The sequence below is a fragment of the Notolepis coatsorum genome, assembly GCF_963971535.1.
Source record: "Notolepis coatsorum genome assembly, chromosome: 14".
NCBI lineage: Eukaryota > Metazoa > Chordata > Actinopteri > Aulopiformes > Paralepididae > Notolepis > Notolepis coatsorum.
Window position 1 is genome coordinate 55,050,477 of NC_140178.1, and position 25,932 is coordinate 55,076,408.

At 42.5% G+C, this 25,932-nt stretch overlaps 1 protein-coding gene across 1 annotated transcript in view; it reads right to left on the minus strand.

The window, feature by feature from the left end:
• The window catches only part of LOC311240367 (xylosyltransferase 1-like), a 214,235-nt gene that overhangs the window by 110,580 nt on the left and 77,723 nt on the right, over positions 1-25,932 (minus strand). Inside the window, exon 2 of the mRNA XM_084328952.1 lies at positions 5,021-5,567. Within this exon, the coding sequence (XP_084185078.1) occupies positions 5,021-5,567 (547 nt within the window). The remainder of the gene's footprint in view (positions 1-5,020; positions 5,568-25,932) is intronic.

Here is a 25,932-nt window from a genome sequence, read left to right on the forward strand (position 1 = left end):
TCTTGTTTCCATCAGGGTCCCCCATTTTCAATTCATATAGACATTTATGACATACACAACATACATGACATTTATGGCATAGGGACATATAGGTATTTAGTACTGATACATTTGTGACATAAGCGGTATTCAAATATACAGTACTGTTACCCCTAGATCCTGACAGAGTATATACATATGATGGGGAGGGGACTGTACATTAGGAGGGGGTGGGTGGGTGGGAGAGAAATATACATACGGCGGGGAGGGAATATATAATGAAACGCTCTAGACCACATTGCTTAGCAGAGTTCGGTGATGTGAATGGAAACTGTCAAGTTGATCAACCGATTTTGAGTATATGGGGCATGGGACTTGAGCAATTTTTTTTTTTTTTTTTTTTTTTAAATAACTAAATAGTTACTTTTCACAGTAACTCATTACTTTTGGGTGTAAGTAACTAGTACAGTAACGAAGTTACTTTGAAATGAAGTAACTAGTAAAGTAACTGAATTACTATTTTTCAGTAACTAGCACAACACTGGCTGTGACTGAGAAAGTCCGCAGAGAAAGTCGGTGTGTGTGTTGGTGACACACCAATTTGGTGTGTCTGTGTGTGTCTTTCCATTGGTTAACATTATTGGGCGAACAAGAAAACGAAAGAAAACTATAAAATTGTAATGACCCTGCTGTGTTACAAACATGATATAATTTATTCATAGTTTTGTTTTTGGGACACCCGACACCTGTAGTAAGGCAGGGGAGGGGGGAGGGGAGAAACAGCCTGCAGTGCAGAGGGTCAGTGCGCGTTGTTTTTTATTTGTTCTGTGCTTGTCATCGTGCATGCGTTTACAAGCTTCAACGTTTTATTCATCATCTAAATTTAGCAATACAAGCTTAATATTCAACGTTAAAGATCAATGTAAGCCAGTGTAAAGTAAAGTAAAGATATTGAGCATAGATTTGTAAAATGTGCAACCCTAGTTTCACCTAGTGGTATGAGACGTATTCTTCGTATGGCTGCACGTACCGCACCGTCAAGCCTGTACCGTAAATTCGCCGGACGAATACACGTACCGTTACACCCCTAATTGCCAGTGTCAGAAATATTGTGTCTATTACTAGGCTTGCTTAAATTGTGATGAAACAAAGGAGAATATGAATTATGATTTTTCTTTGCATCTTTGACAGTGCAAAGACAATAACACCATGCAAAAAATTACCAGACATGAAAAACTGCCACTGATCTCGTTCAGTACCTTCTTGAGATCACGTGTACAAAAAATATAAGGAAATTAATAAAGGGAAGATGATTAAACAGAAGGTTTTGTAGATACAGTACTGAATTATCCCATCTGGACCAATGCAATTTGAAATATTATTATAGAATAGCAGGCTTATAAATGACCTTATTATAGCCAATTCGCACATTTATGGATTGTGACAAATCTTATCTTTCAAATGCCCAAGTTCAATTTCGATTTAGTATCACCCGGCATGCATAAGAACAGATAATGAAATCTACTGTATGTACAGTAGGTTTATTATTCTGGCCAGAGTGATGCCATTTTGAAACTGATTTCAAATCTGATTGTTGCTAAATGCTCAAAATAGGGGAGACAAACTAACTGCGCTCCAATATATGCCAATAACGTTACGTTTTGTGGTATATTATCCCAAGTAATAAGAGATGTAAAAGAAATTCATACAGAACCCATTTGCTTTTTTTTTTTTTTTTTTACCATGGAGGCCTATGGGAAGTGTATTTCTGAAAAATTCCAACGCTCATCGAAAGCTCTGGATGTCCTCTTCAAGTTCATTCACGAACTAAATAACAGAAAAACTCAAACTAAAATCTATCTAATAACACTTGGTAAACTAGCGTATTGATGATAATATACATTATAACTGTATAATATGATGTTTATACTTGAATACGTTTGACAAAGAAAAACGATAATTTTGTCAGACAGTCTAGACTCGAGAGACTGATTTATGACGTGATGTCATTTGCGGTCCGATGCCGGACCGCACAGGCGGAAGAGGTTAACAGGCAGGCAGAAAAGTGGCTATTTTTATTTTTTTTACTTGAACTTTTTTTGCAAAGCTTAGCTTTATACTTTATACTTATAGCACATGCATGAGCCTGGTCTCTTTTGAAAGACAAGACTATGAAGTTACTAATGAAAAAAAGCATAATCACTTTATGCTAATGAAATAGAGTAACAGAGGTTTGAACTTGAGTTGAACTTGTGTACTCACATTTTTCTTTAGTGGTTGCAATATTCCATATTCCATTATTCCAGCATAGAGGTATGAGCTGGAAAACACTGCGGTTCCATAGCCTGAAGTCTTATGTAGTACAGGTCCAAATTCTATAAAAATCCATTCAGAAATGAGTGTTTGAGGTTCGAGTAAACCGTGTGCCAAAATCCATTTCTGCCATCCACCGCCATGCATTCTGAAGTCTGAGTCACATCTCCTTTTCGCTCATCAACTTTCACCTACTTCCTATATTTGCACCCCCCACGTTGGGTATCGTTGGTAGCGGACACTCGTTGGCTACAATGCTGACCAATAATTTTCGCCATCAGCGGTGATTGGTCATTTCTTGAGCGTATAATGTCCGAAGTGGTCATTTAACGCACAACACGTAAAAAGACGCTCAGCTGACATATCGTCATGTAACTCGAGAACCGAGGCACGGAATTGGTCGAGTGAGGTGACGTTCGAATGGCAGCAAATAGATGTTTCGAACGGCATTCAGTTATTATGCTACACATAGTTGGAATAAACTTCTGGAAAGATCTCAGACTTGCCCCCAACCTCTCCAGCTATCGATTTGAGGCTTGGTATGACTAGGAGGTGAGCACCAGATGACCTGCGACACATCATATCAGTGTTTCCCACAGGAACTTTTTTTTGTGTGTACATTTTAAAGATAAATGCATCAATCTGGTGCACTTTGAGAGCAAAATAAAGAGGCTAGATCTATGATGAACTTTGTGCTCAAAACACAAAATCGACTAGACTAGTGCTTCCCAATCCTCTCCTCGAATCACCCCAGCCGTTCAATGTATTTGTTAAATTCCACCACCAGCACACCTGATTCAACTTAACTAGCCCTTTATTAATTGAATCAAGGTGTGCTGGTGGTGGAATTTAACAAATACATGGAACGGCTGGGGTGTCTCGAGGAGAGGTTTGGGAACCACTGGACTAGAGCATACATTTGAGCCATCAAAGAAAGCAAAAGTGGTTACCTGTGTTGAACTGGTTTATTTTTTAGAAAATAAAAAAATATAGTGGATTACTATTACTATTATTATAATTTTTTTTCTTTTTTTATCATCAAAAGAAAAGAGGCCTAGAAGCGTGGCTAACGCTAATGGCACGTATACCAGAGGCTAACTGCCTAAGAAAACGGGCACAGAGGCACTGATAGTCGACTATCGGCTAATTTCAGCCAATCAAAGTCGACTATCCAAATCCTTAGTCGGGGACAGCCCTACTAGTAAGCATGTCAAATATATTATATATTTTGGAGCCAGACCATTTACATTAGGGATTTGTAGACTATTAGCAGAATATTTTTTTTTATCCACTTTTTCTCCCATTTTCTATTTTTTCTCCCATCCCAATTTTCGAATATCGTCCAATTCAACCCTCCCCTGTCTTTGAACGCTGTTTCTTGCCTCCCACAAGCCGGCTGTAATGTGGACTAAGTCATACATAGCACGAGTCCCCTCCGATACTCGAGGTAACAGCAGTCGCATCTTTCCACCTGCGTGGCTCGATCTTTCAGCGTCAGGGGTCTGGGCTTTGGAGGGGCCCCGCCCCCGTCGCTTCCTGATTCTACTGCGCAGGCGCACCAACCGACCTGTAGGAGTCGCTGTCCACAACGCCCGATCCCCACCCATCAGTTTTCCCTCCCCCTAATACTGCCAATGTGTATTAGTACGGACGACCAGCCAAACTGAAAGCAATGTGGAGAGCTAGCAATGTGGAGAGCTGGGCTCGAACAGGGAGGCATTCCTGTTCGAGCCCAGTCTCCAGTATCCGTGGTGAGCGCCTTGCCCACTGCACCACGTAGCCGCCCGACTATTAGCAGAATCTTCAAGTAAATTCTACTGCTTGAACTGGTGTGTTCAGACATATAGGCATGCACACGCTTTTCAGTCTTACTGAGATGGAGAACATCTAACTTTAGAGATATTGATAGAGATTCAGTGATACAATGCTGTTAATGTAATATGACCTTGGAATGCCAAACCAGCATCCATACACAAAGGTTTCTCACCTGATCACTGCTCTTACTACTATAGTATAGAACTTCTACATCTAGGCCTACTGCTACTGCTATTACTACTACTACTACTAATACTACCAATTCCAGATGCTACTACTAATACTGCTATTACTATCAATACTAGTAGTATTACTACCACTATTACAACTAGTACCACCACTACCACTATCACTACTACTACTACGACTACTACTACTACTACTACTACTACTACTACTACTACTACTACTACTACTACTACTACTACTACTACTACTGCTACTACTATGACTACTACTACTACTGCTATTACTACTACAACTACTACTACTACTACAACAACTACTGCTACTACTACTACAACTACCAATTCCAGATGCTACTACAACTGCTATTACTAACACTACTACTAGTATTACTACTACTATTACAATTCGTACCACCACTACTGCTACCATTACTACTGCTTCTACTATTGCTGCTACTACTACTAATACTACTACTACTAGTACTAGTACTACTACTACTACTACTACTACTACTACTACTACTACTACTACTACTACTACTACTACTACTACTACTACTACCACCACTACTACTACTTCTACTACTACTACTACTACAACAACTACTACTACTACTACTACTACTACTTCCAAGACCCCCTAGACCTCCTACTGCTGCTGCTTCTACTATTGCTACTACTACTACTACTACTACTACACCAACTATTACTACTACTACATGTACCTTCTATGGGGCAGTAGCGAGGCACTTTCTCTGGCATGAGCGTCCTCTCCTTGTGTTTGCAGTAGACCTCCACTATTTGTTGGCGACACTCCCTGCTCTTGGCTCTGGACAGAGCTGAAATGGCCTCCTTCCCACTGATCTCACACTGTGGCTTGTCCCTCCTCTGCTCCAAACCGGGAAGCACTGTGGGCGACTTCCTGGATTGAGGATCCTGATTGGACCCTCGGACTGGCACCGGAATGGTTGGAACTTCGTGGTGGGATTTGTGGATAAGGGTGCGGTTGTGACTATGCCCAGCCCATCCAGTAGGTTGGATGGGTGGGTGCTTGAGGACCTCATTGGCTGATTTCCCCAGAACGTCTTCACCCCGTGGTTTGTCCGGCTTGTGTTTGACATTGGCGGCCAGCGCTCGCTGGTGCTGAGATTGGGAGCGAGCCCCCAGGTTACTGTTGCTGTCGACAGAGTCGAAGTCTTTGGGGACAGAGTTTTCATTGTTGTTGCTGTCTGGCTGGACCTTCTCTTTAGGCCGGTGGGAGCGGTAGCCATCCTGAGGGAGAGAAGACAGTCATGATTAGATTAGATTAGATTAGATTTAAACTTCTTGTCATAATACAGCACAAGTACTAAATGTTTAATGTTGAGCGATTTGCAGTGTCAAATTTCCCTCGGGATAATAAAAGTATTTCTATTCTATTCTATTCTAAGTACAATACACCAAAAAGCATAATCGAACCAGAGTGCAAATGTAACAGTAGTAAAGTGCAATAGCAATATACAATGTACAGGTGATTAAACTGGAGTATATATAAATGAGTACTACTGAGTAATAATGCTAATCAGATGTATGTACAGTGTTATAGTAATATTATGTACAGTGATACAGCTATAAAAACAGATCGTGAAATATCGTGAAAATAGTCAAAGAATTTAGACCGGAAATAAATCCAAGCGGCCATCTTGTTGTAGTCATTATGATGAAGGAAAGACAGGGCGTTCAATGAGCGTCGGAATTTCGAAAAACTACCCTACCCAGCTCAAGCCAGCTACTGTACAGCAAATTACTTGTGGATGCATTTCTTTTATTTATCTTATTTCTCTGGATTATCTACCACAAAACTGAACGTTATTGGCATAGATTGGAGTTAGTGTGTCTACCTTCTGTGAACATTTAGCAAGAATCCGCGTTGCAAACCGAAAGGAACTGTACTTTTTTTTTATCTACTTTTTTCTCCCATTTTCTATTTTTCTCCCATCCCAATTTCGTATCGTCCAATTCTACCCTCCCCTGTCTCGAACGCTGTTAGGCCATGCCTCCCACAAGCCGGCTGCAATGTGGACGAAGCCTTACATCACGTGTCCCCTCCGGTACTCGAGGAAGCAGCCGTCGCATCTTTTCACCTGCACAGCGCGATCTCTCAGCGGCGGGGGTCTGCGTGGGAGGGACACGCCGCCCCCGTCGCTTCCTGATTCTGCTGCGCAGGCGCACCAACCGACCTGTAAGAGTCGCTGTCCACAACGTCCGATCCCCACCCATCAGCTTTCCCACCCCTAACACTGCCAATTAATAATAATTTAGGACCTGCTCCGAGGTCATCATTTGGCACACATGCGAACCATGCATACAATGCGTATCTGCGATTAACCCATCCCGTCGTCCTTCCCCCCCAAGGGCAGCCGGGAGCAGACAGGCGCCACGTGAGCCGCGCCAGGGGACCAATCCAAGTGCTCCTGTCCGTCTTCGTCAAGGACGCCACAGCGTTAGCGATCTTGTTGTTGTGCATGTTTTTCCATTGGGTTTATCTTATCGGGGGGGGAAACCCTTGCGAGCACGGGGAGAACATGCAAACTCCACACAGAAAGGCCTGGGAGATACCCCACCTGGGTAACTGGCATCATGGAAACCTGGTCCCCAAGCGGGATTCGAACCCTGGACCTTCTTGCTGTGAGGCGACAGTGTTAACCACTACACCACCGTGCCGCCACAATTGTGTTAGTATGAACGACCAGCCAAGCAATAGCAATGCAGAGAGCTGGGCTCGAACCCAGCGTCTCCTGCATTGGTGGCAAGCGCCTTGCCCACTACACCACCTAGCCGCCCTAGAAAGGAACTGTACTTACAGTAGATTTAATTTCCGGCCTGGTGATACTAAATCCAATATTTCAAATTGCATGTGTCCGGATGGCAGAATTCAGTACTGTATCTACAAAACCTTCTGTTTAATCATCTTCCCTTTATTAATTAGCTTAGATTTTTTTGGTGTTATTCACTGTCAAAGAAAAATCATAATTTATATTCTCCTTTGTTTCATCACAATTTACTTAAGCCTAGTAACAGACACAATATTTCTGACACTGGGAATACATTAACTGAAATCCATAGATGTCCCTAGATACCAAGAACATGCAAAAGGCCCTTGTAGAAGATTCAAGATTGTTTATTGTCATATGCACAGTTAAACAGACAGTTTGCCATACAATGAAAATCTTACTTTGCTAGTCCGCCCTGCACACAAAATCACACAATACTTAACTTAAACATATTTAAATACAAGCGAGTGCTAGAAAATAAGGTAAAAATAGATAAATATAATATATACAAGGCACAGTGAGTAACATTGCACGTTCCGATCAGTATTTACATATAAATGGAGGTGACAGTGGGTCACAGCAGCAGTTAAAAAGTGTCTTTAGTGATTCATAGTTCGGGGGAAGGGTGACAGTGTGTTCACAGCAGTAATCAGGTCAGAGTGTCTGCCAAGGTGTGTGTGTGGGGGGGGGGGGCTAGGTGGCATTCATGAGCATGATGGCCTGTGGGTAGAAACTGTTTGTCAGTCTCATAGTTCTGGCTTTCAGACTCCTATATCGCCTGCCTGATGGCAGGAGGTTGAAGAGTCTGTGTTGGGGGTGTGTACTGTCCTTAATTATGTTATGTGCTCTCCTGGTGGTCCTGGTAGAGTAAATGTCCTGTAGTGAGGGGAAGTGGAGCAATCTTCCATTTACATAGGTATGTATTTTTAGGCGGATTTTCTGAAAAAAGGGCTGGCTAGGTGGCTCGATAAAATGTAGTACCGAGTCTCCCTCTTCTCCCTCTGCCACTCCGAAGATGCAGATGTTGTTTCTCCTTGATCTGGACTCCAAATCTGTTAGCTTTTGCTGTATGGTGCATTGTTGTTCCAGGCTTGTACAGAGCGCTTCGTATATCTCCGTTGCCCAGTCCTCCACTCGCTCGGCTCCTGCCTCCACTTCTTCTACTCTCTCAGTCAGGCCCTGTATTTCCGGAGCAATGTTGTCGTGTTTGCCCTTGATTTTTTGACCCAGCTGATTAATCTCTTGTCTCGTTCGTCACAGTCTCTTTTGAGTTTGGCTTGTAGTTCTGCTCTTAGTTCTTTTATCGCTTCAATAATTTTCTCAGAATCCATGCTCATCCAGAGCCTTGCTGCCTCGTTGTCAGCTTGCAGTGTCGGCTAAGCTAGTGCCTGCATTAGCTCCGACGTTAGCCGCTTCCGAGACTTCGTCTTTTTCCAAATTATTCAGAGTATTTATCCTGCTTTTCTGGTCTTTCCCCTTCCTTCTCCCACTCATCTGTCTTTCAAACGTATGAATAGGCAGTCATTTAATTATTTAGTGGGAGAATTGTGATTTGCCCGGGAGCTCGGCCTGTCTATGCATCTGCACCCTCGAACAGCATACCGGAGTCATTTAGGTCATATTTGGTTTGATTGATTGATTGATTTATTTTATTTAGACATAAACATATACAGATCACATGATCAGCAGGAGCAGTGAAATGCTTCCAGAATGCCCCAATTTGATTTAAACACGATTTGTCACGCTTTAAATTTCTTGTGTGACACCCAGCATTATCTGTGATCTCGATTGTTCCTGAATGAATGAATGAATGAAAACTTTATTTAACAGATTGCAGAATGGGTACAATTACTACAATACAGTACGGCTCAATACATACAATTGTTAAGGGGATGCAGACCTGAGAAAGACGTTTGTCTTGTTTCCATCAGGGTCCCCCATTTTCAATTCATATAGACATTTATGACATACACAACATACATGACATTTATGGCATAGGGACATATAGGTATTTAGTACTGATACATTTGTGACATAAACGGTATTCAAATATACAGTACTGTTACCCCTAGATCCTGACAGAGTATATACATATGATGGGGAGGGGACTGTACATTAGGAGGGGGTGGGTGGGTGGGAGAGAAATATACATACGGTGGGGAGGGAATATATACATGCGGTGGGGAGTAGAGGAGACTGTCTATTAGGAGGTGGTGGGGGTTTTGGGCATTTACGGTGGCCAGTTTCGAATTGCAGCCTCCCGTAGGTGCTCTTTAAGAGCGGTTTTGAATGTGGGCAGGGATTCACATTCCTTTACGGCTGTGGGTAGGGCGTTCCACATTGTTGTGGCATAATTGCGAAACGTGTTTAGTCCCTTGTTTGAGCCGAATCTGGGTTTAACATGATTTGTTGAGCTTCCTCTGGTGTAGTGGTTGTGGTATTCACTGACCTTTGGGAAGTATTTTGACATGTACATGGGCACCCCGGTCGTATAGTGTATCTTGTAGACCAGGCCCATTGCAAGTTGCTGTACTCTGTCGTCTACTCTAAGCCATCCTAGGTTGTCAAAGTGGGCAGGGGTGAGGTGGGTTCTGGGGTTCAGGTCAAGTAGTAGTCTGACCAGTTTGTTTTGTGATGTTTGTAATTTTGTTTTAAGCGCCTTTGAGGTGCTTTGGTACCATGAGGTGCATGCATAGTCATAGTACCCTTGAATGAGTGCTCCTGCCAGAGTCTTCAGGGTATTCTTGTTTACTAGAGAGGAGATCCGGTACAAGAATCTAGTTCGTTGGTTTTTTATTACATTGGATGCCATCTTGTCACAGCGCACATTCGCTCACCACGAATACTGGAGACGCTGGGATCGCCTGTTCGAGCCCAGCGCTCCACATTGCTTTCAGTTTAGCTGGTCGTCCGTACTAATACACATTGGCAGCATTAGAGAGAGAGAAATGTATGGACATGAAAGTGTGTGCGTGTTACATGTATATGTGCGCTATGTGCGTGCATGTGAACAATAACAGTCCAGGCAGACAGCTCTCCTCTCCTTCACAATAACAGTCCTAGCAGTCCAGACAGCTAGGAATGTAGCTAGTGCTACACCTGTTCATAAAGAGGCTCTCATTCAGAAGGAGCTCTTCACATCATCACACACTCACACACACACGCAGACACACACACGCAGACACACACACACACGCAGACACACACACACACGCAGACACACACACAGACACACACACACACACGCAGACATACACACACATGCAGACACACACACACACTTATGATGATTATAATAGTCCCTGCAACATATGTTTGCATTAAACCATGAAGATGCTTTAAAAAATAATTAAATGAAAAGTTTAAAAAAATGTACTAAGAGTACACACTAAGGCCGGAATCCACAGAGGCTTTGCTCGCGTTTTCCGACGCAAAGCCGGCGCATCTCGCTCTCAAATGAATGAAATTAGGTTGCTCATGCGTAACATATGGCTTTGCGTCTGTGCAATTGGCGTATATTTAAATGAGGTAATATGGGCGGAAAATCTCCCCTTTCTATGTAAATGAGCCTCTAAACAGGTGATCATGGCAGCAGTAATTGTAGCAGAGAGGCATGACCGTGGAAGATATGATCGAATATCTCGAAGGACAATATCAAATCAAGCGCATGCAGTGATACCATCATACTCATTATTTAAATATCGTTATATAACATTGTGGGCGTTGGGGTTATGCTTGCTCGTATATAAACAGAATCTAACTTGTTCGAGAAATATAAAGCCGAGTGCCATAGCCTTCGCAACGCGATTTAGAAATAAGGATAATAGCACTGCCATTTCAAATGATTGGTTCTGAGATGATGATCAATTTCTCTGTAAAAAAAAAAAAAAAAAGTGCTATATAAAAAATAAACTTTACAGTAAACATTTATTTCTGATATAGGTTCTGATCAGCAGTAATGCAATGTCATGATTATTATTCTGAAGTTATTATTATTATTATTATTATTATTATTATTATTAATAATTATTATTATTATTATTATTATTATTATTATTATTATTATTATTATTATTATTAAATTAAAAATGAATTAATAATGAATTAATAAGAACTCTCCTTCACCTAATTATGAAATCAGATATAGGCCAGGGCTTTACAACTTAATAAAGAGATTGAATATATATTAAATGGGATATAAACTAAATTAAATATAGCTAAATTGAATATAGTACAATTATACACATGTAATTGGAATAGACATTACAAACATATGCAATGAAGATATGCGACCAAAACACAGCTTCTATTCAGATTCCTTTATTAAGCCATATGTGTAACCATTGGTAATTGTCACAGCGATACAGTGTATATGCATTTCCCATACATTTCCTTTTCACATAACAAGACACAGGACAAAGACAGTGCAGTGCAGGATCTATCATTTGAATAAGTGTATATATACCGTATATGGACTACTTAAAATAGACTCCCCCTTCCACCTGATGGACATATACTATGTACCTGTACTACTATTATTTATATACATATAGAACTGCGCCACATGGTTTTTAATATATCATGCTTTAAGTACTGTAGTTTTAATGTAGTTGGTGTAGTGGTATAGTGGTCTTTTTATTGTAGTTTAAACAATTTTTTTTATATATAGTGGTGAGTGTCTATGTATTGTGACTGTATGTTTGTCTATCAACCACTGTACAAATGAAGTTCCGAAAGGAAAATAAAGTAATTTGAAGTTTGAAGTTGAAGTTGAAGTTGAAGTTGAAGTATATAAAGTGTAAAGTGCAGTGCAGAGTTCCAGGTCAGTCCCAGTGAAGGATTCTTTCCAGTGTCATTGATATTATTGTGTCCATTATCCTAACTAAACATGAAATACAACTTGCTCCCCCAAAATATTCGGTAATTACAAAATATCTTCACTGGTACAGTGTCTAAATTCTGTATAAATATTGTGCAATATAGACAGGTCTGCTCAAAATATTTGATTTGTGATGACAAACAAATGCAATGATGAAATAAACTAAATAAACACATTTGGCCTGGAAACTAAATCAAATACAATATGGAATAAACTAAATAAACACATTTGGCCTGGAAACTAAATCAAATACAATATGGAATAAAATAAATAAACACATTTGGCCTCTGGAGCATGACTCGGAGATCCTGACGGATGAGGTCCAAACACACTCAACAAGAACACGACACCTGCAGCCAAGCAAGACATTCGCCATCTCCTATCCCAGTCTGAGCGCACATATGGCTGTTTGGATTGGCAACAGGAGGTGGAACGGCCTCGAGGACCAAGGCGAAAGTCTCATTCAAATGCCTCCCGCTAAACAGCTACGAGCAGACCGTGGAGCAGACATCTACTTCCTCCCCTTCCTCTCCCTGGTTCCTCTGAGAGTGCTTCGGCGTGGCGTGGCAGTGGCACTCTGGCCAGCCTCCCCTGACGACGCATCTGGTGCAGGCCTCTCACTCCTGACCACATTGGCCTCCAGCGCAGCGGCGATCCTGCCCATTACCCCCACCATCGCGCTAAGGCTGGCCTGCGTAGCGCTATGGTTGGCCTGCATCTCCACCCTCAGGCCGGTGATGTTGTCATTCCGACTTGCCATTAAGGTGACCAGCTGGACTTGGGCGGAGGTCTGCCTACTCTGTGCATCGTAGAGCAGTTGGTTGATGACCTCACAGTTGCCAGGCACAGAGGCGGGTGGAGGCACAGAGGTGGGTGGTTGGAGGTAGGATGGCCCTGGGGGGGTGTCCTCCAGGGGCGAGGTCCACACCATCACCATCAGCTGATCTAGAAAGTCGTGGCACATTTATATCAGACAAACTAACCCCAGTTTAAAAGTCAAATGAAATGTGTTGCTCATACAAGACATTTTGTTGTGGAAATGGTAGGCTAATAGTGATAATAAATAATGTAATGTTAATAGTAACATGATAATAAAAATAAGAAATACCGTCACAGTCCTGAAGGCACTCACTTAGGTCTATTCCTCCCTCTATCCCAGTGACCTGTTCGGTCACAAGCGTCTGCTCCACGGTCTGCTCGTAGCTGTTTAGCGGCACCTCTTGGGAAGGACCTCTGCCTGTTCCTCTTGCCTGGGAGGCATTGAACGAGACCTTCGCCTTGGTCCTCCTTTTCAGATCGCTCCACCTCCGTTGGCAATCCAAACAGCTACGTCTGGATATCCCAATGGCGCTCACAGCCTGGGATATGAGATGCCAAATCTGTTTCCTGGCTGCAGGTGTCGTGTTCTTGCCATTAAGTTGGGCAAGATGTGTTTGGACCTCTTCCGTCAGGACCTCCAACTCGCGATCCGAGAATCGTACTTTACGCTTATTTCTATCTTCTGCCATTGTAAGAAAGAGGACATGCATATGGTTGCAAATGCATGCAGTATTTATACTGTAGCGACTCACCCATGGGATTTGGGGTCATGTGCTCGTTACCGTTATCAGGGACAATTGCCGTCACCTTTCAATCAATCAATAAATCACCAGCTCCGTGAGGCAACAGCGCTGTATTAAATCAGGAGCAATCAGAAAGGTGTAGTTTTCACATAAGGAATTTGCTTTGGTCGTTTTCGGTGCAACATTATATACGGACAGACATTAACAGACAGATAATACAATGCATTAAATCAAATATGAACTAATGCGCACAATATAATAATTATAGTGATGACTTTCTTTTATGAAATCAAATATAGGCCAGGGCTGGACAACTGTTATTAATTAAAGTGGTTCAGAGATCTGTTGGTAACTATAGCGCATCTATAAAGAGGCGTCATTGCCAGCGTCACATGTGCAGGTGATCATGGCAGAAGTTGTTATTGCCAGACGAAGGCATCGTAATGCCACCAGGCTTATTCCCCGTGAGAGGATATATCGAAGGAGAGTATCGTTGTTCGATTTCACCAACAGCGAAGTCATCAGGAGATACAGGTTGCCCCCTCAAGCAATCCTTGATCTGCTTGATGAAATCAAGGACGACATCGAGCCAGCCACCCAGAGATCACATGCGGTACCTGGGATTGTGAAACTGCTGGCAACACTGCAGGTTCTGGCATCTGGCTCCTTTCAGACACCGATTGCAGGTGGCTCTGGAATAACCCAGTCGTCCATCAGTAGGGCGATGTGGGACGTTATTCCAGCCATTCTGCGCAGAGCGGCAAGGTACATTACATTTCCCCAAGCCAGACGCAACATTGAGGAGACAAAGCGGTGTTTCTTTGACACTGCTGGGTTCCCCAATGTCCTGGGCGCAATTGACTGCACGCATATTGGACTTGTACCACCCGGTGAAAATGAGCATGTTTTTCGCAATAGGAAACATACCTATTCCGTAAATGTGCAGGTGGTGTGTAACGCCAGTAATGTGATTACTGACGTAGTTGCAAAGTTCCCTGGGTCGGTACACAACAGCTACATCCTTCGGAACAGCTGTCTATTCCAAACCATGCAAGCCATGTATGGCAATACATGGTTACTGGGTAAGAAAGTATTTTTCAGAAAACGTTTGTGCTGTAATATTCATTGCAGATGTATGGGGGGAAAAGTATGTGTTTTGTATCACAGGTGACGGCGGATACCAACTTCTGCCATGGCTCATGACTCCAGTGCGTAATCCTGCCAAAGTTGGAGAGGCAGTGTATAACCGGTCTCACATCCGAACGCGCGGTGTGATCGAGCGCACATTTGGCTTACTAAAGATGCGCTTTAGATGCCTTGATCGAACTGGTGGGGCCATAGTCCCCCAAGGGTGTGCCAGATCGTCGTGGTGTGCTGCATCCTGCACAATATTCTCACGAGAGCCGGGGTGCCGATTGATGTCGATCTGCATCCCATTCCCGGGGAGAACGGAGATGAAGACCTCGACCGGCAGGAGCCACCTGCTGCCCACCTGCCTCATGGGCAAGCAGTTGAGGGCAGAAATGTCAGGCAAAACCTAGTCAACCATTACTTCACCTGATGGGCTTTGTTTTGTCTGCATCCATAAAGTATGCATATTCAATCACCCCCACCCTGTCACGCTCCCAGATCAGCTCATGTCTGGGAGAGAGAATGCCCCAGGCAGAGAGTTGACAGTTGTGTCATCCGCCATCTAGCGGTCACCTGCAGACGATGCAGTCAACACTGATCTTGCTTCGTCACATCAATAACATTCTACTGTGGCAATTAGTGTCTATACCGTAAATCCTCAAATAGAGGAGGGACCTCCGATAAAGGAGGGGCCTCTTATAATGGGGGGGGGGGGGGGGGTGTTGATGCATTTAGACAAACACAGGCCTGGCTCTAATATAAGGTCGCAAAAAAAAGTTATTTTTTTTCGTGCCGTGATATAGAATGAGATAAACTCTTGCTAATGGAAATCAAGTGCTGCCTCCCGCTACACTGACTACCGTACATTAACGTTTCCCTCTGGTTAGCTTTAGCCGCTAGCTAACATTGTCATAATATCTAGATATGTGGTGTCAGCTGGATGACGTTGACTTCGTTTGCAAACGGTAACGTTCGCTATCTATATGGCATTGGCAGACGAGGCTGGCGTTGTCCAGTTGACACATTACAGACCATGATGCTATGATAACGTTAGTAGCTAAAGCTACTGCATGTAAACAACTCGATTCAACTGAGGAAGTCGAGAAGGTACCACACGCTAAACCGTCCCCACACCCCACAACTTAGTATAGACAGTTCCAACTTCAATGTGTGAATTACATTAATCCCACAATTACTCAACTGCACTCAATGTTTAAATACCAATGCTAGTCTAAATAAATGTAGACAGACAATGTACGTATTAAAAAAATAGTAATAATAATAATAATAATAATAATAATAATAATAATAATAATAATAATAATAATAATAATAATAATAATAATAATAATAATAATAATAATAATAATAATAATGCAATAAAAGTCTGAAAATGAAGGGATTATGTCCATGAGTGTAATTTTTAGAAATTAAGGCCTGCCTCTTATATAAGCCTCTCTCTAAAAAAGGCATGGTGCTCTTTGCAGCTGAGGTAAATAGAAGACCTGTCTTATATTTGAGGATTTACGGTAATTCAAGTGTTGTCTGTTTAGGTGTTTTCTATGTTGGCATTCTTATTCTGTGTTTTTGTATTTAGCTTAGTCCTTGTCCCAGTATTGTTATTGTATTAGTTCTAGTGCCTTCTTCCCCCAGCTGTTTATCATTTGTAATCATTGTAATTAGTCTGGGTATATTAGTGTGTCCTGTTCCCACTTCCTGTGTGGCGTCATACCTCCGTGTTCCCCGTTCCTGTTTGTACCTTGCTGTCGTCTGCCTTGCCCTGCTGTTGTATTGAGTCTCAGTAAGTTATATTAGTATTCTGTTTTGTCATCTTTGTTTTTCGTGTCTCAGTCTGAGTTTGTACTTGCGCCAGCGCCGCAGTGCCTTTTGTTTTGTATTGTATTTATCCCTGCCTTGCTCCTGCCTTGAGTTCTGATATTAAAGAACACCGTTGAGAAGAGCAACCACCGTCTCCTTTCTCCTGTCAATCCGCATATTGGGTTCTTCTGTCATGACTCATGCCTAATCGTAACACCACCCCATCCACCACTGGCTCCCAATAAAAATAAACTACCAAAAAGTGGGAAATTAGGGGTTAAAGGCCAAGTTGAAGAGGTGGGTTTCAGCTTGGCCTTTAACCCCTAATTTCCCACTTTTTAAGTTGTGTCAGGCTGTTATTTCTTCCCATAAGCGACCTTAGGTTCTATGAAAGGCGCTATATAAAACGAAGCTATATTATTAAATTAAGAATAACTCCTCTCCACTAGAATATAACCTAACTATGAAATCAAATACAGGCCAGGGCCCTCATTTATCAACAATTCTTAGAAAGTGTTCTATCTTTGTTCTTAAGCACAGAATTTACAATGTGTGTACGCACAGAAAAATCGGGATTCATCACACGTGCGTACACGGGTCGTACGCACACTCCGTGTTGATAAATACCTCTTTGTTCTACCGTCAATGCTCGTGCATGATTATCCATTGTGGTCATGAAACACCCCCCATGGGATGTGAAATAATGGACTGACCCAAGCGAACTATGAGTAACTCCACGAGCGAGATTGTTCACGGAACCAAGAAGACACAACCTGTGTTATTGGATAAATAAAAGGCTGGCGGACTTGTACATGGTGATGTCAGATATCAAAGACTCCCTAAGACCATTGCTGCAATTCTGCCTGGACAGCTCAAAATACTAATAAAGTTTGGCGTTGGTGTGTCATTATAACCATGCTGGAATATGAATGCCTTTATTCATTTTGTTCGATTGGCTACCGGGTATAATATGATTTGTACTAGAGGCATACAATCTATTTTGTTGTCGGTATTAGGTAGCCTATATGAATTACATAATAGCAGCCATAGCCTACATTATGCAACAGTAACTTGCGCATATATAATAACACACAGCCCTGCGAAGCCTGCATACAGTAAACTAACTTGATCATTAATCTAGCTGTTGTATCTTTATGCTTATGAAAACATAAAATAATATGTATAGGCTATAGGCCGTCGCTTTGCATTAATAGCCTATATTCTCAAATGGCATTTAATGGCTATCCGACTCCTCGCTATCCTCGCGGACGGACCAGTATACCTTTATATCATATCATATTCATATTCATATCATAGTTTACTCTATCAGCCTACCCAGCATGTAATACGTTCTTTGTTAGAACTCAACTCGTTATTATTTTGCGCATAGATTGCAGAAATACGGGAACGTTTTGATTTATATTAAAAGGCTTTGACATTATAAAACGAAATACGTGGAATTCTGGAAGCAGAATACAAGTCATATCACCCACACGATATATGCTCTGTATCCAGAGCATGTATGCTTTTCATTCATTTAAGACACATTTATTGCAAGGGTTTTGTATACACATAAACTCAACAAATAACCTCTGTTCTCGTTGCAATGCATTTTTTATTCTTTCTTATAGGAAGGGGGAAGAACATTATATCGTGGGTGTTCATGACTTGTATTCTGCTTACAGCTTCGGGGTTCCACTTATTACGTTTAACAATGGCAAAGCCTTTAAAATATAATCAAAACGTTCCCGTATTTCTGCAATCTATGCGCAAAATAATAACGAGTTGAGTTACGCGGAGCGCAGTCAGTGCACCCCGTATATTCCGATAACGCTATATAAACCATGCTGCATTCATTCGGAGAGAAAGACCTATTATTCCAAATGCTATTTATAGGGTTTTGACCATAATTACACTACTGTTGCTATTTTACAATGAACTATAATGAATTACGTGGGTCATACAGAACACGCTAGTGTTGAAACTAATGCACGGAAGCTTATTAGAGAGAATGGCGCTGCTCCGACCGGCTGCCTTTCTGATCGCTCCGTCGAGACTGTGCTTACTTTTGTTAATTTTTATAGTTTTAAGAGTTTTATTTGCACCAACTGTTGGTGCATTATATGTGTATGACCGTCAGTCAATCATTGACATTGGATTAAGGAAAACTTACCGACTGGATTGCTCTCTGGATCAGATTGCTGAACAACAGCAGTGGCCCGCCGAGATCATTTGTTGTGGCCGTGGCAAGGAGAAGGCGCGACGGCGAGGAAGAAGAGCCAGAGTCCGAAATAGATTGAGGTCCAAACGACACAGAACCACATTGCCCAGCATATTGTTGGCCAATGTGCAATCGATAGGAAATAAACTGGACGACATCAGAGCACGGATCCAATTCCAGAGGGACATTCGGGACTGCAACGTCCTCTGTTTCACAGAAACTTGGCTGTCTCCAGACGTCCCAAATCATGCAATAGAACCGGCAGATCACTTCTTCGTTCTCCGCAAGGACCGGACGGCAGAAGAGTCACAAAAGACGAAAGGAGGCGGCATTGCTTTCATGGTAAACAAGGAGTGGTGCGATATAGGCAACGCAAAGGAATTGTCTAACCACTGCTCCCCAGACCTGGAGTATATCACCATCAAATGCCGACCCTTCTTTCTCCCGAGGGAGCTAACGTCCATCATCATGATCGAAGTATATATCCCACCACAAGCGAACATTGGGGCCGCACTTTCAAAGCTACACGATGAGGTAAATAAACTACAGATAGCTAATGTTGACGCTGCCATTTTGGTTCTGGGCGATTTCAACAGCGCGCGTCTTAAAAAGGTGTTGCCGAATTTCTATCAGCATGTGACCTGTCCCACCAGAGGCGAGAACATATTAGACCATGTATACTCGCAATTTAAGAATGGGTACAAGTCAAAGGCTCTTAGTCCATTCGGTAAATCGTACCACGCCGCCATCTTTCTTTTGCCAAAGTATAAACAGAGTCTCAAGCGAACGCCGGTAGTATCGCGAGAGGTTAAGCGTTGGACTGTGACATCAGAGGAGACACTCCAATGCACAGACTGGAGTGTATTCCGTGATAACACAGCCAATATTAACGAATACACTGAAACGGTGCTTGACTTTGTCTGTACTCTGGTAGAAGAAACAATCCCCTCTACCACAATTATAATCTACCCATATCAAAAGCCCTGGGTAGATAAATCCGTCCGTGAGGCTCTGAAAGTGCGCACCTCAGCCTACAACACCGGGCTGGTGACAGGCAACATGGAAGAACACAAGACGGCAAGAGACAACGTCAGGAGAGCAGTAATAGAGGCAAAACAGCGTTACAGGGATAAAGTTGAACTTCAGTTTGAACAGGCTGACTCTAGAGGTATGTGGCAGGGCCTCAGAACAATGACAGATTACAAAGGCACCTCCCTCAAACTGAACAGTGACATCTCTTTAGCAAATGATCTCAATACCTTCAATGCGAGGTTTGAGGCTGTGAATAACAACACCAGCCTACAAGCCACGGCAATGGGGGGGGGGGGGTCTGCTGATGGAGACTCAGTGTTCAGGGTAACAGAGCATGAGGTGAGGCGGACCTTTAAAAAAGTGAATATCAGGAAGGCAGCAGGACCGGACGGCATCCCCGGCCGCGTCCTAAAAGTCTGTGCCGACCAACTGGCCCCGGTATTCACTGACATCTTTAACCTGTCCTTAGAACAGGCTATCCCCACCTGTCTGAAGAAGTCCACCATCATCCCTGTACCCAAAAAATCTACGCCCGCTGGCCTCAACGACTACCGTCCTGTAGCCCTCACCTCCATAGCCATCCAAGTGCTTTGAGACGCTAGTGAAGGGCTACATCTGTTCCTCCCTCCCCATCAACCTGGACCCCCTGCAATTTGCATACCGCCCTAACAGATCCACGGAGGATGCCATAGCCCATGTGCTGCACACAGCAGCATCACACCTGGACAAGAGGCAGGGGAACTATGTGAGAATGCTGTTCATTGACTACAGCTCAGCATTCAATACCATAGTCCCCTCCAAACTCATAGCCAAGCTCAGGGACCTGGGCTTGAACTATGACCTCTGCCAGTGGGTCTTGGACTTCCTGACGGGCAGACCCCAGGTGGTAAGAGCAGGCAACTGCACCTCCTCATCCATCACACTCAACATAGGGGCCCCCCAGGGCTGTCTTCTGAGCCCCCTCCTCTACTCCCTGTACACACATGACTGCGTGGCACAGCGGAACAACAACACAATCATCAAATTTGCTGATGACACAGTAGTGGTGGGCCTGATCTCTGCCAACGATGAGAGGGCCTACCTGGAAGAGGTAGAGAATCTGTCACAGTGGTGTCAGGAGAACTGCCTCTCCCTGAACGTCAGCAAAACAAAAGAGATGATTGTGGACTTCAGGAGGTCGGGGGTCAAGGACTACAGCCCCCTCAGCATCGACGGGGCACCGGTTGAGAGAGTGAACAGTTTCAAGTACCTCGGAGCCCACATATCCGAGGACTGACATGGACCACACACATTGACAGTGTTGTGAAGAAGGCACGACAACGCCTCTACTTCCTCAGGCGCCTAAGGAAGTTCCAAGTCAGTCAGAAGATGTACAATAGAGAGCATCCTGACTGGCAACATCACCTCCTGGTTTGGGAATAGCACTGCACAAGACCGTAGCAGACTACAAAGAGTGACACGTTCAGCCGAACGCACAATTGGAGGGGGGCTTCCCACCCTCCAGAACATTTACAACAAGCGGTGCAGGGGGAAGGCTAAGAGAATCATCAAGGACTCCAGCCACCCGAACAACTGCCTCTTTGAACTGCTGCGGTCAGGCTAGCGATACCGGAGTCTTAAGGCGAGCACAGAAAGACTCAGAAGAAGCTTCTATCCCCAGGCCATCAGGCTGCTCAACGAACAATAAACAATATGCAACAACCATCAAATACACACAGCACACACATCCACACGCACACACTCACTTTAAACAAACAACTCACTGCAGCACCCACTTTACACACTTTAGAACACCTAAACACACTTTACACTTTATATTTATTGGTAAAGGATTTGCACTACAACTCGTACACCTTACTGTAAATTGTACCTAAATTGTACCTCATCCCATTTCTGCTCTGCACTATATAGTATTGTATATTAGTACATTGCATAGTATATTGTATATTGTATGGTAACTCAGTTACTTCTATTCTGCATCGAACATTGTACATATGTCTATACTGAACACTGTGACCTCTATTTTTACTTCTATTTTACATGCTATACTATTTTATTTCATACTTATCTTGTCTAGCACAGTCTCTGGAGCGTAACAGTAAGAGGCATTTTGTATAAAAGTATTCTGTACTTCTGTATGACAACTATTAAAGAAACTTGAAACTTGATTTCCGCGTTGTAATCATATTCTACCACCCGGCGCCAGTTACGCATGCTCCGAGCTGTATATACGCACAAAGTCAAGCACAAGTTCAAATTGATAAGTCCCACACTTTGCTTAGAAATGATCGTACGCACGGGTTACGCACATATCTGTGCGTACGCAACATTGATAAATGAGGGCCCTGGGCTTTACAACTTAATAAAGAGATTGAATACAATTAAATGGGATATAAACGGAATATAGCCCAATATGATTATAATATTATTTCATTGTATATGGTATACATTTGATTTAGTTCCTATCCCATTTAATATATATTCTTTATTAAGTTGTAAAGCCATGGCCTATATCTGATTTCATAATTAGATTATAGTGAAGGAGACGAGTTCTTATTAATGAATTATTAATTGATTTTTAATTTAATAATAATAATAATAACTTCAGAATAATAATAATCATGACATTGCATTACTGATGATCAGCACCTATATCAGAAATAAATGTTTACTGTATTGATCATCATCTCAGAAGCAAGCATTTGAATTTGTTTATTTCGCGTTGGCACTCGGCTTTATATTTCTCGAACAAGTTAGATACTGTTCATAACTCATAAGATCTATTTTCTTTAGTATTCCGTTCATTTTGTATTGTATTTCGTTTACTTCGTTATGTATAGGGGAGTGCAAAATAATATAATCTTTATTGTCATTGTTGGTCCAACGAAATTGAGTTTAGAGCATCACCACATACAAACATACTGATTGTGAGGGCTGGCCCAGTACTGTGCGCTTCCAGGTGCCAATTACCATCACGCACCTGAGAGGAGTTCCAATCAGCTTGACGGGAGCCCTCTTATACCACGGTTTGCTGAACGTTCAGGGTCGGGTCGTTTTGGTCACCACCAGCTACTGCTTGTTCCTCTTGTGTGTTTCTCCAGTACGCCCTTGGAGATTGCTGCTGTTTCCTCTCTCTGCCTCCGTAGGACCCGTGCCTCGTATTTCACTTTGCCCTTGGTGAGTTTTTGGATATCTATTTTTGATGAACTAATATCCTCGTTTTATCCTGGACTCAATACCTTCATCTGTTTTTGTGTGTTCCTTAACACTGAAGACAATACCTTCATCTGTTTTTGTGTGTTCCTTAACACTGAAGAATTGTCGCTTTGTTTTGTTACCAGACTCTGTCTTGTTACGGGACTCTGCCTCGTAGTTTTCTACGTTTCTATTACTGACATTCTCCGTTTTCTTTTTCTCCACAAGTAGATTATTATCCAGCTGCAGAGCCCTACTCGGCTAAAAGTTTATCAAGCTGCAGAGCCGCAGAGCCCTACTCGGCTAAAGGATTATCAAGCTGCAGAGCCCTACTCGGCTAAAAGGACTATCAAGCTGCAGAGCCGCAGAGCCCTACTCGGCTAAAGGATTATCAAGCTGCAGAGCCGCAGATCCCTACTCGGCTAAAGGATTCCCCTCGGATGCACTTGATTGTTGCTCATTTCTGTTTGTGAAATAAATACGCCCATCGTTTTGGCTAACTCTGAACTACCCGTCTGTGTTGTGCTGTTGGGGTTGTTTACAAACCATAACACTGAGCATGTATAAATAATAACATCGATAATATAATATTTGTCCCAAGTGCAATAGTGCTAGTGCAAATGAATAGTATGACGGTCCAGTTGAGTTAATGGATGGAGTGATTTCTTGATTTCTAATTTCTTTTCTTTTTTTGGACAGCGCTGTCAGGCGGGCAAAACGCAGAGTGCGGACTGCACGCAAGCTACACATATTGGGCGTGTCTGCGCTGGTATCTCATCAAGCAATGTGCTTTAGTGGATATCTCGCAGACGCAGAGCAGGCTCCGTGAATGCAATTTGCTTCGTGCAATCCATTCTCTGTGGATTCCGCCCTAATACTTTTATTTTTAATTAAAAATAAAATAATCTACTGTAAGACAATAAAACTCTTGGGTGCCTAAGACTTTTGCACAGTACTGTGTTTTCTATCCACTTTAGCTAAAAACACACACACACTTTATATATACACACTACTGTGAGACAATAATAATCACACACAAAGGGATAGAGAGAGAGAGAAAGAGAGAGAGAGCGTGATGTATTAGGTTTGAGTTTGAACGTCCTATGTTGCCGTAGTTGATCACCAGGATGGCATTTTGTCAACACCGTTGGAACCTGGAGGAAGCTGCATAAAGCGATATAAGGAAACGAATTGCCAATAAATGTGAAGTTATCTTTGAACCTCTGTTGTCAAGCCTCGTCAATATACCCACCCCCTCTTTCCTCACTAATGGAACTGGTGTTGCGGAGTCACGTTAGTTAGTTAGTTAGTTAGTTAGTTAGTTAGTGAGTTTAGCGTTAGCTGAGCGGCTAGCGTTAGTTAGCGGCTAACGTTAGCCAGTTGGTCGTGTCCATTCAATTAAATTGCTCATCATTGAAGGTCCGCGCAGGTCTGTGTCTATGAAATGAGAGGAAAGCGCTGCGCAAGTCGGTCCGTGTACGTTTTGATCGTTTGTTTTTAGCCACAGCGGCTAACTGACGTGACAACATATACTCGATGTTCACGATATAGTAATTTACTACATCTCATGTAGAACAAGCCACGATACATTAGGGCTGTCTTAAATACTTCGAAGCTTCGAAGCTTCGTTCGATGGCACAAGCTTCGAACATTAAAAAAAAAATCGAAGTAAAAAAAAAAAAAAATATAAATTCTTTTTTCAAACATTTTTTTTTTCAATTTTTTTTTTTAACTTCGATTTGTGTGTGTGTGTGTGCGTGTGTGTGTGTGTGTGTGTGTGTGAGAACTACCCATCCCAGTTAGGACAGCCGAATCCCGTCAAATCTTTCGCCGTCGACTAAAGACTCACTTCTTCAACCATTATCTGAAATGATTAAAAAAAAAAAAAAAATCGAATCTAACTTTTCCTAATAAACTAACCTACACTGTAACACGCAACACTTTGATAAACATTGTTACTCAGCTGATAGAGTTGTACCCTTCTTGCTGTCTTGTCGTACAGAACTTGTAAGTCGATTTGGATAAAAGCGTCCGCTAAATGACTAAATGTAAATGTGTGTGTGTGTGTGTGTGTGTGTGTGTGTGTGTGTGTGTGTGTGTGTGTGTGCGCGCGCATGGGGCCATTGGGTGGGGCCGGGGGACAAATACACTGGAGGAAAGTAACCCAGCTCAGCACTGCCCAAATTATATCATCACTATTGCCTGTTTGAAGGATATCATCCTCAAATACATATACACCTACATGCCTTGTAGAATTCCACACATAAGAAAGAAAGATACTGGGATGAATAAACAAAATAGGAAATACTATTTAGATAAGGTGCTACTGAGATGTTTTGGTGAGTTCTTTGTTTTTTTGTGGAAGTTGCCCTTCTTAAAAATGCATGAACATTCACTGATAATTGGTCTGTAGTGGAGTCTACAAGGTCTACATTGCCGGACCATGTAGAATCCGGACCTTGTAGACTGACATAATTCTGTGCATAGTTTAGTCTACACAGGCCATATTTCAAATAATCAAAATCTTACTTCATTCATCTTAAACATTCTTGATTTGGGGGATTGGTAGTTCCCATGAAATCTGAAGTTGTTCAAACGACAACAGCGATCCACCTTGAATTAAATCACACAGCCGAGTGAAACCTTGTTGGCTCAGTCACGAAAGGGGCTACTTAATTAATTAATCCAACCCACTTTATTTATAGAGCACATTTAAAAACAACAAAGTTTATGAAAGTGCTGTACAAGTCCCACAACATAATTTAAAAAAAAAAATTCTCAAAGCTTCGAATTAAAATCGAAGCTCGGCCCCGAAGCTTCGATTGCCAAAAAAAGCTTCGAAGGTCAGCCCTACGATACATCGAGTATACTCGATATATCGCCCAGCCCTAATTTCATGTACTGTAAAACTGTAAAACTGGCTTTGCTGTATTCTGCGTAAACTCTGAACTTCAGAGACCCACACGCCTTGGCCTTGACCCCTGGA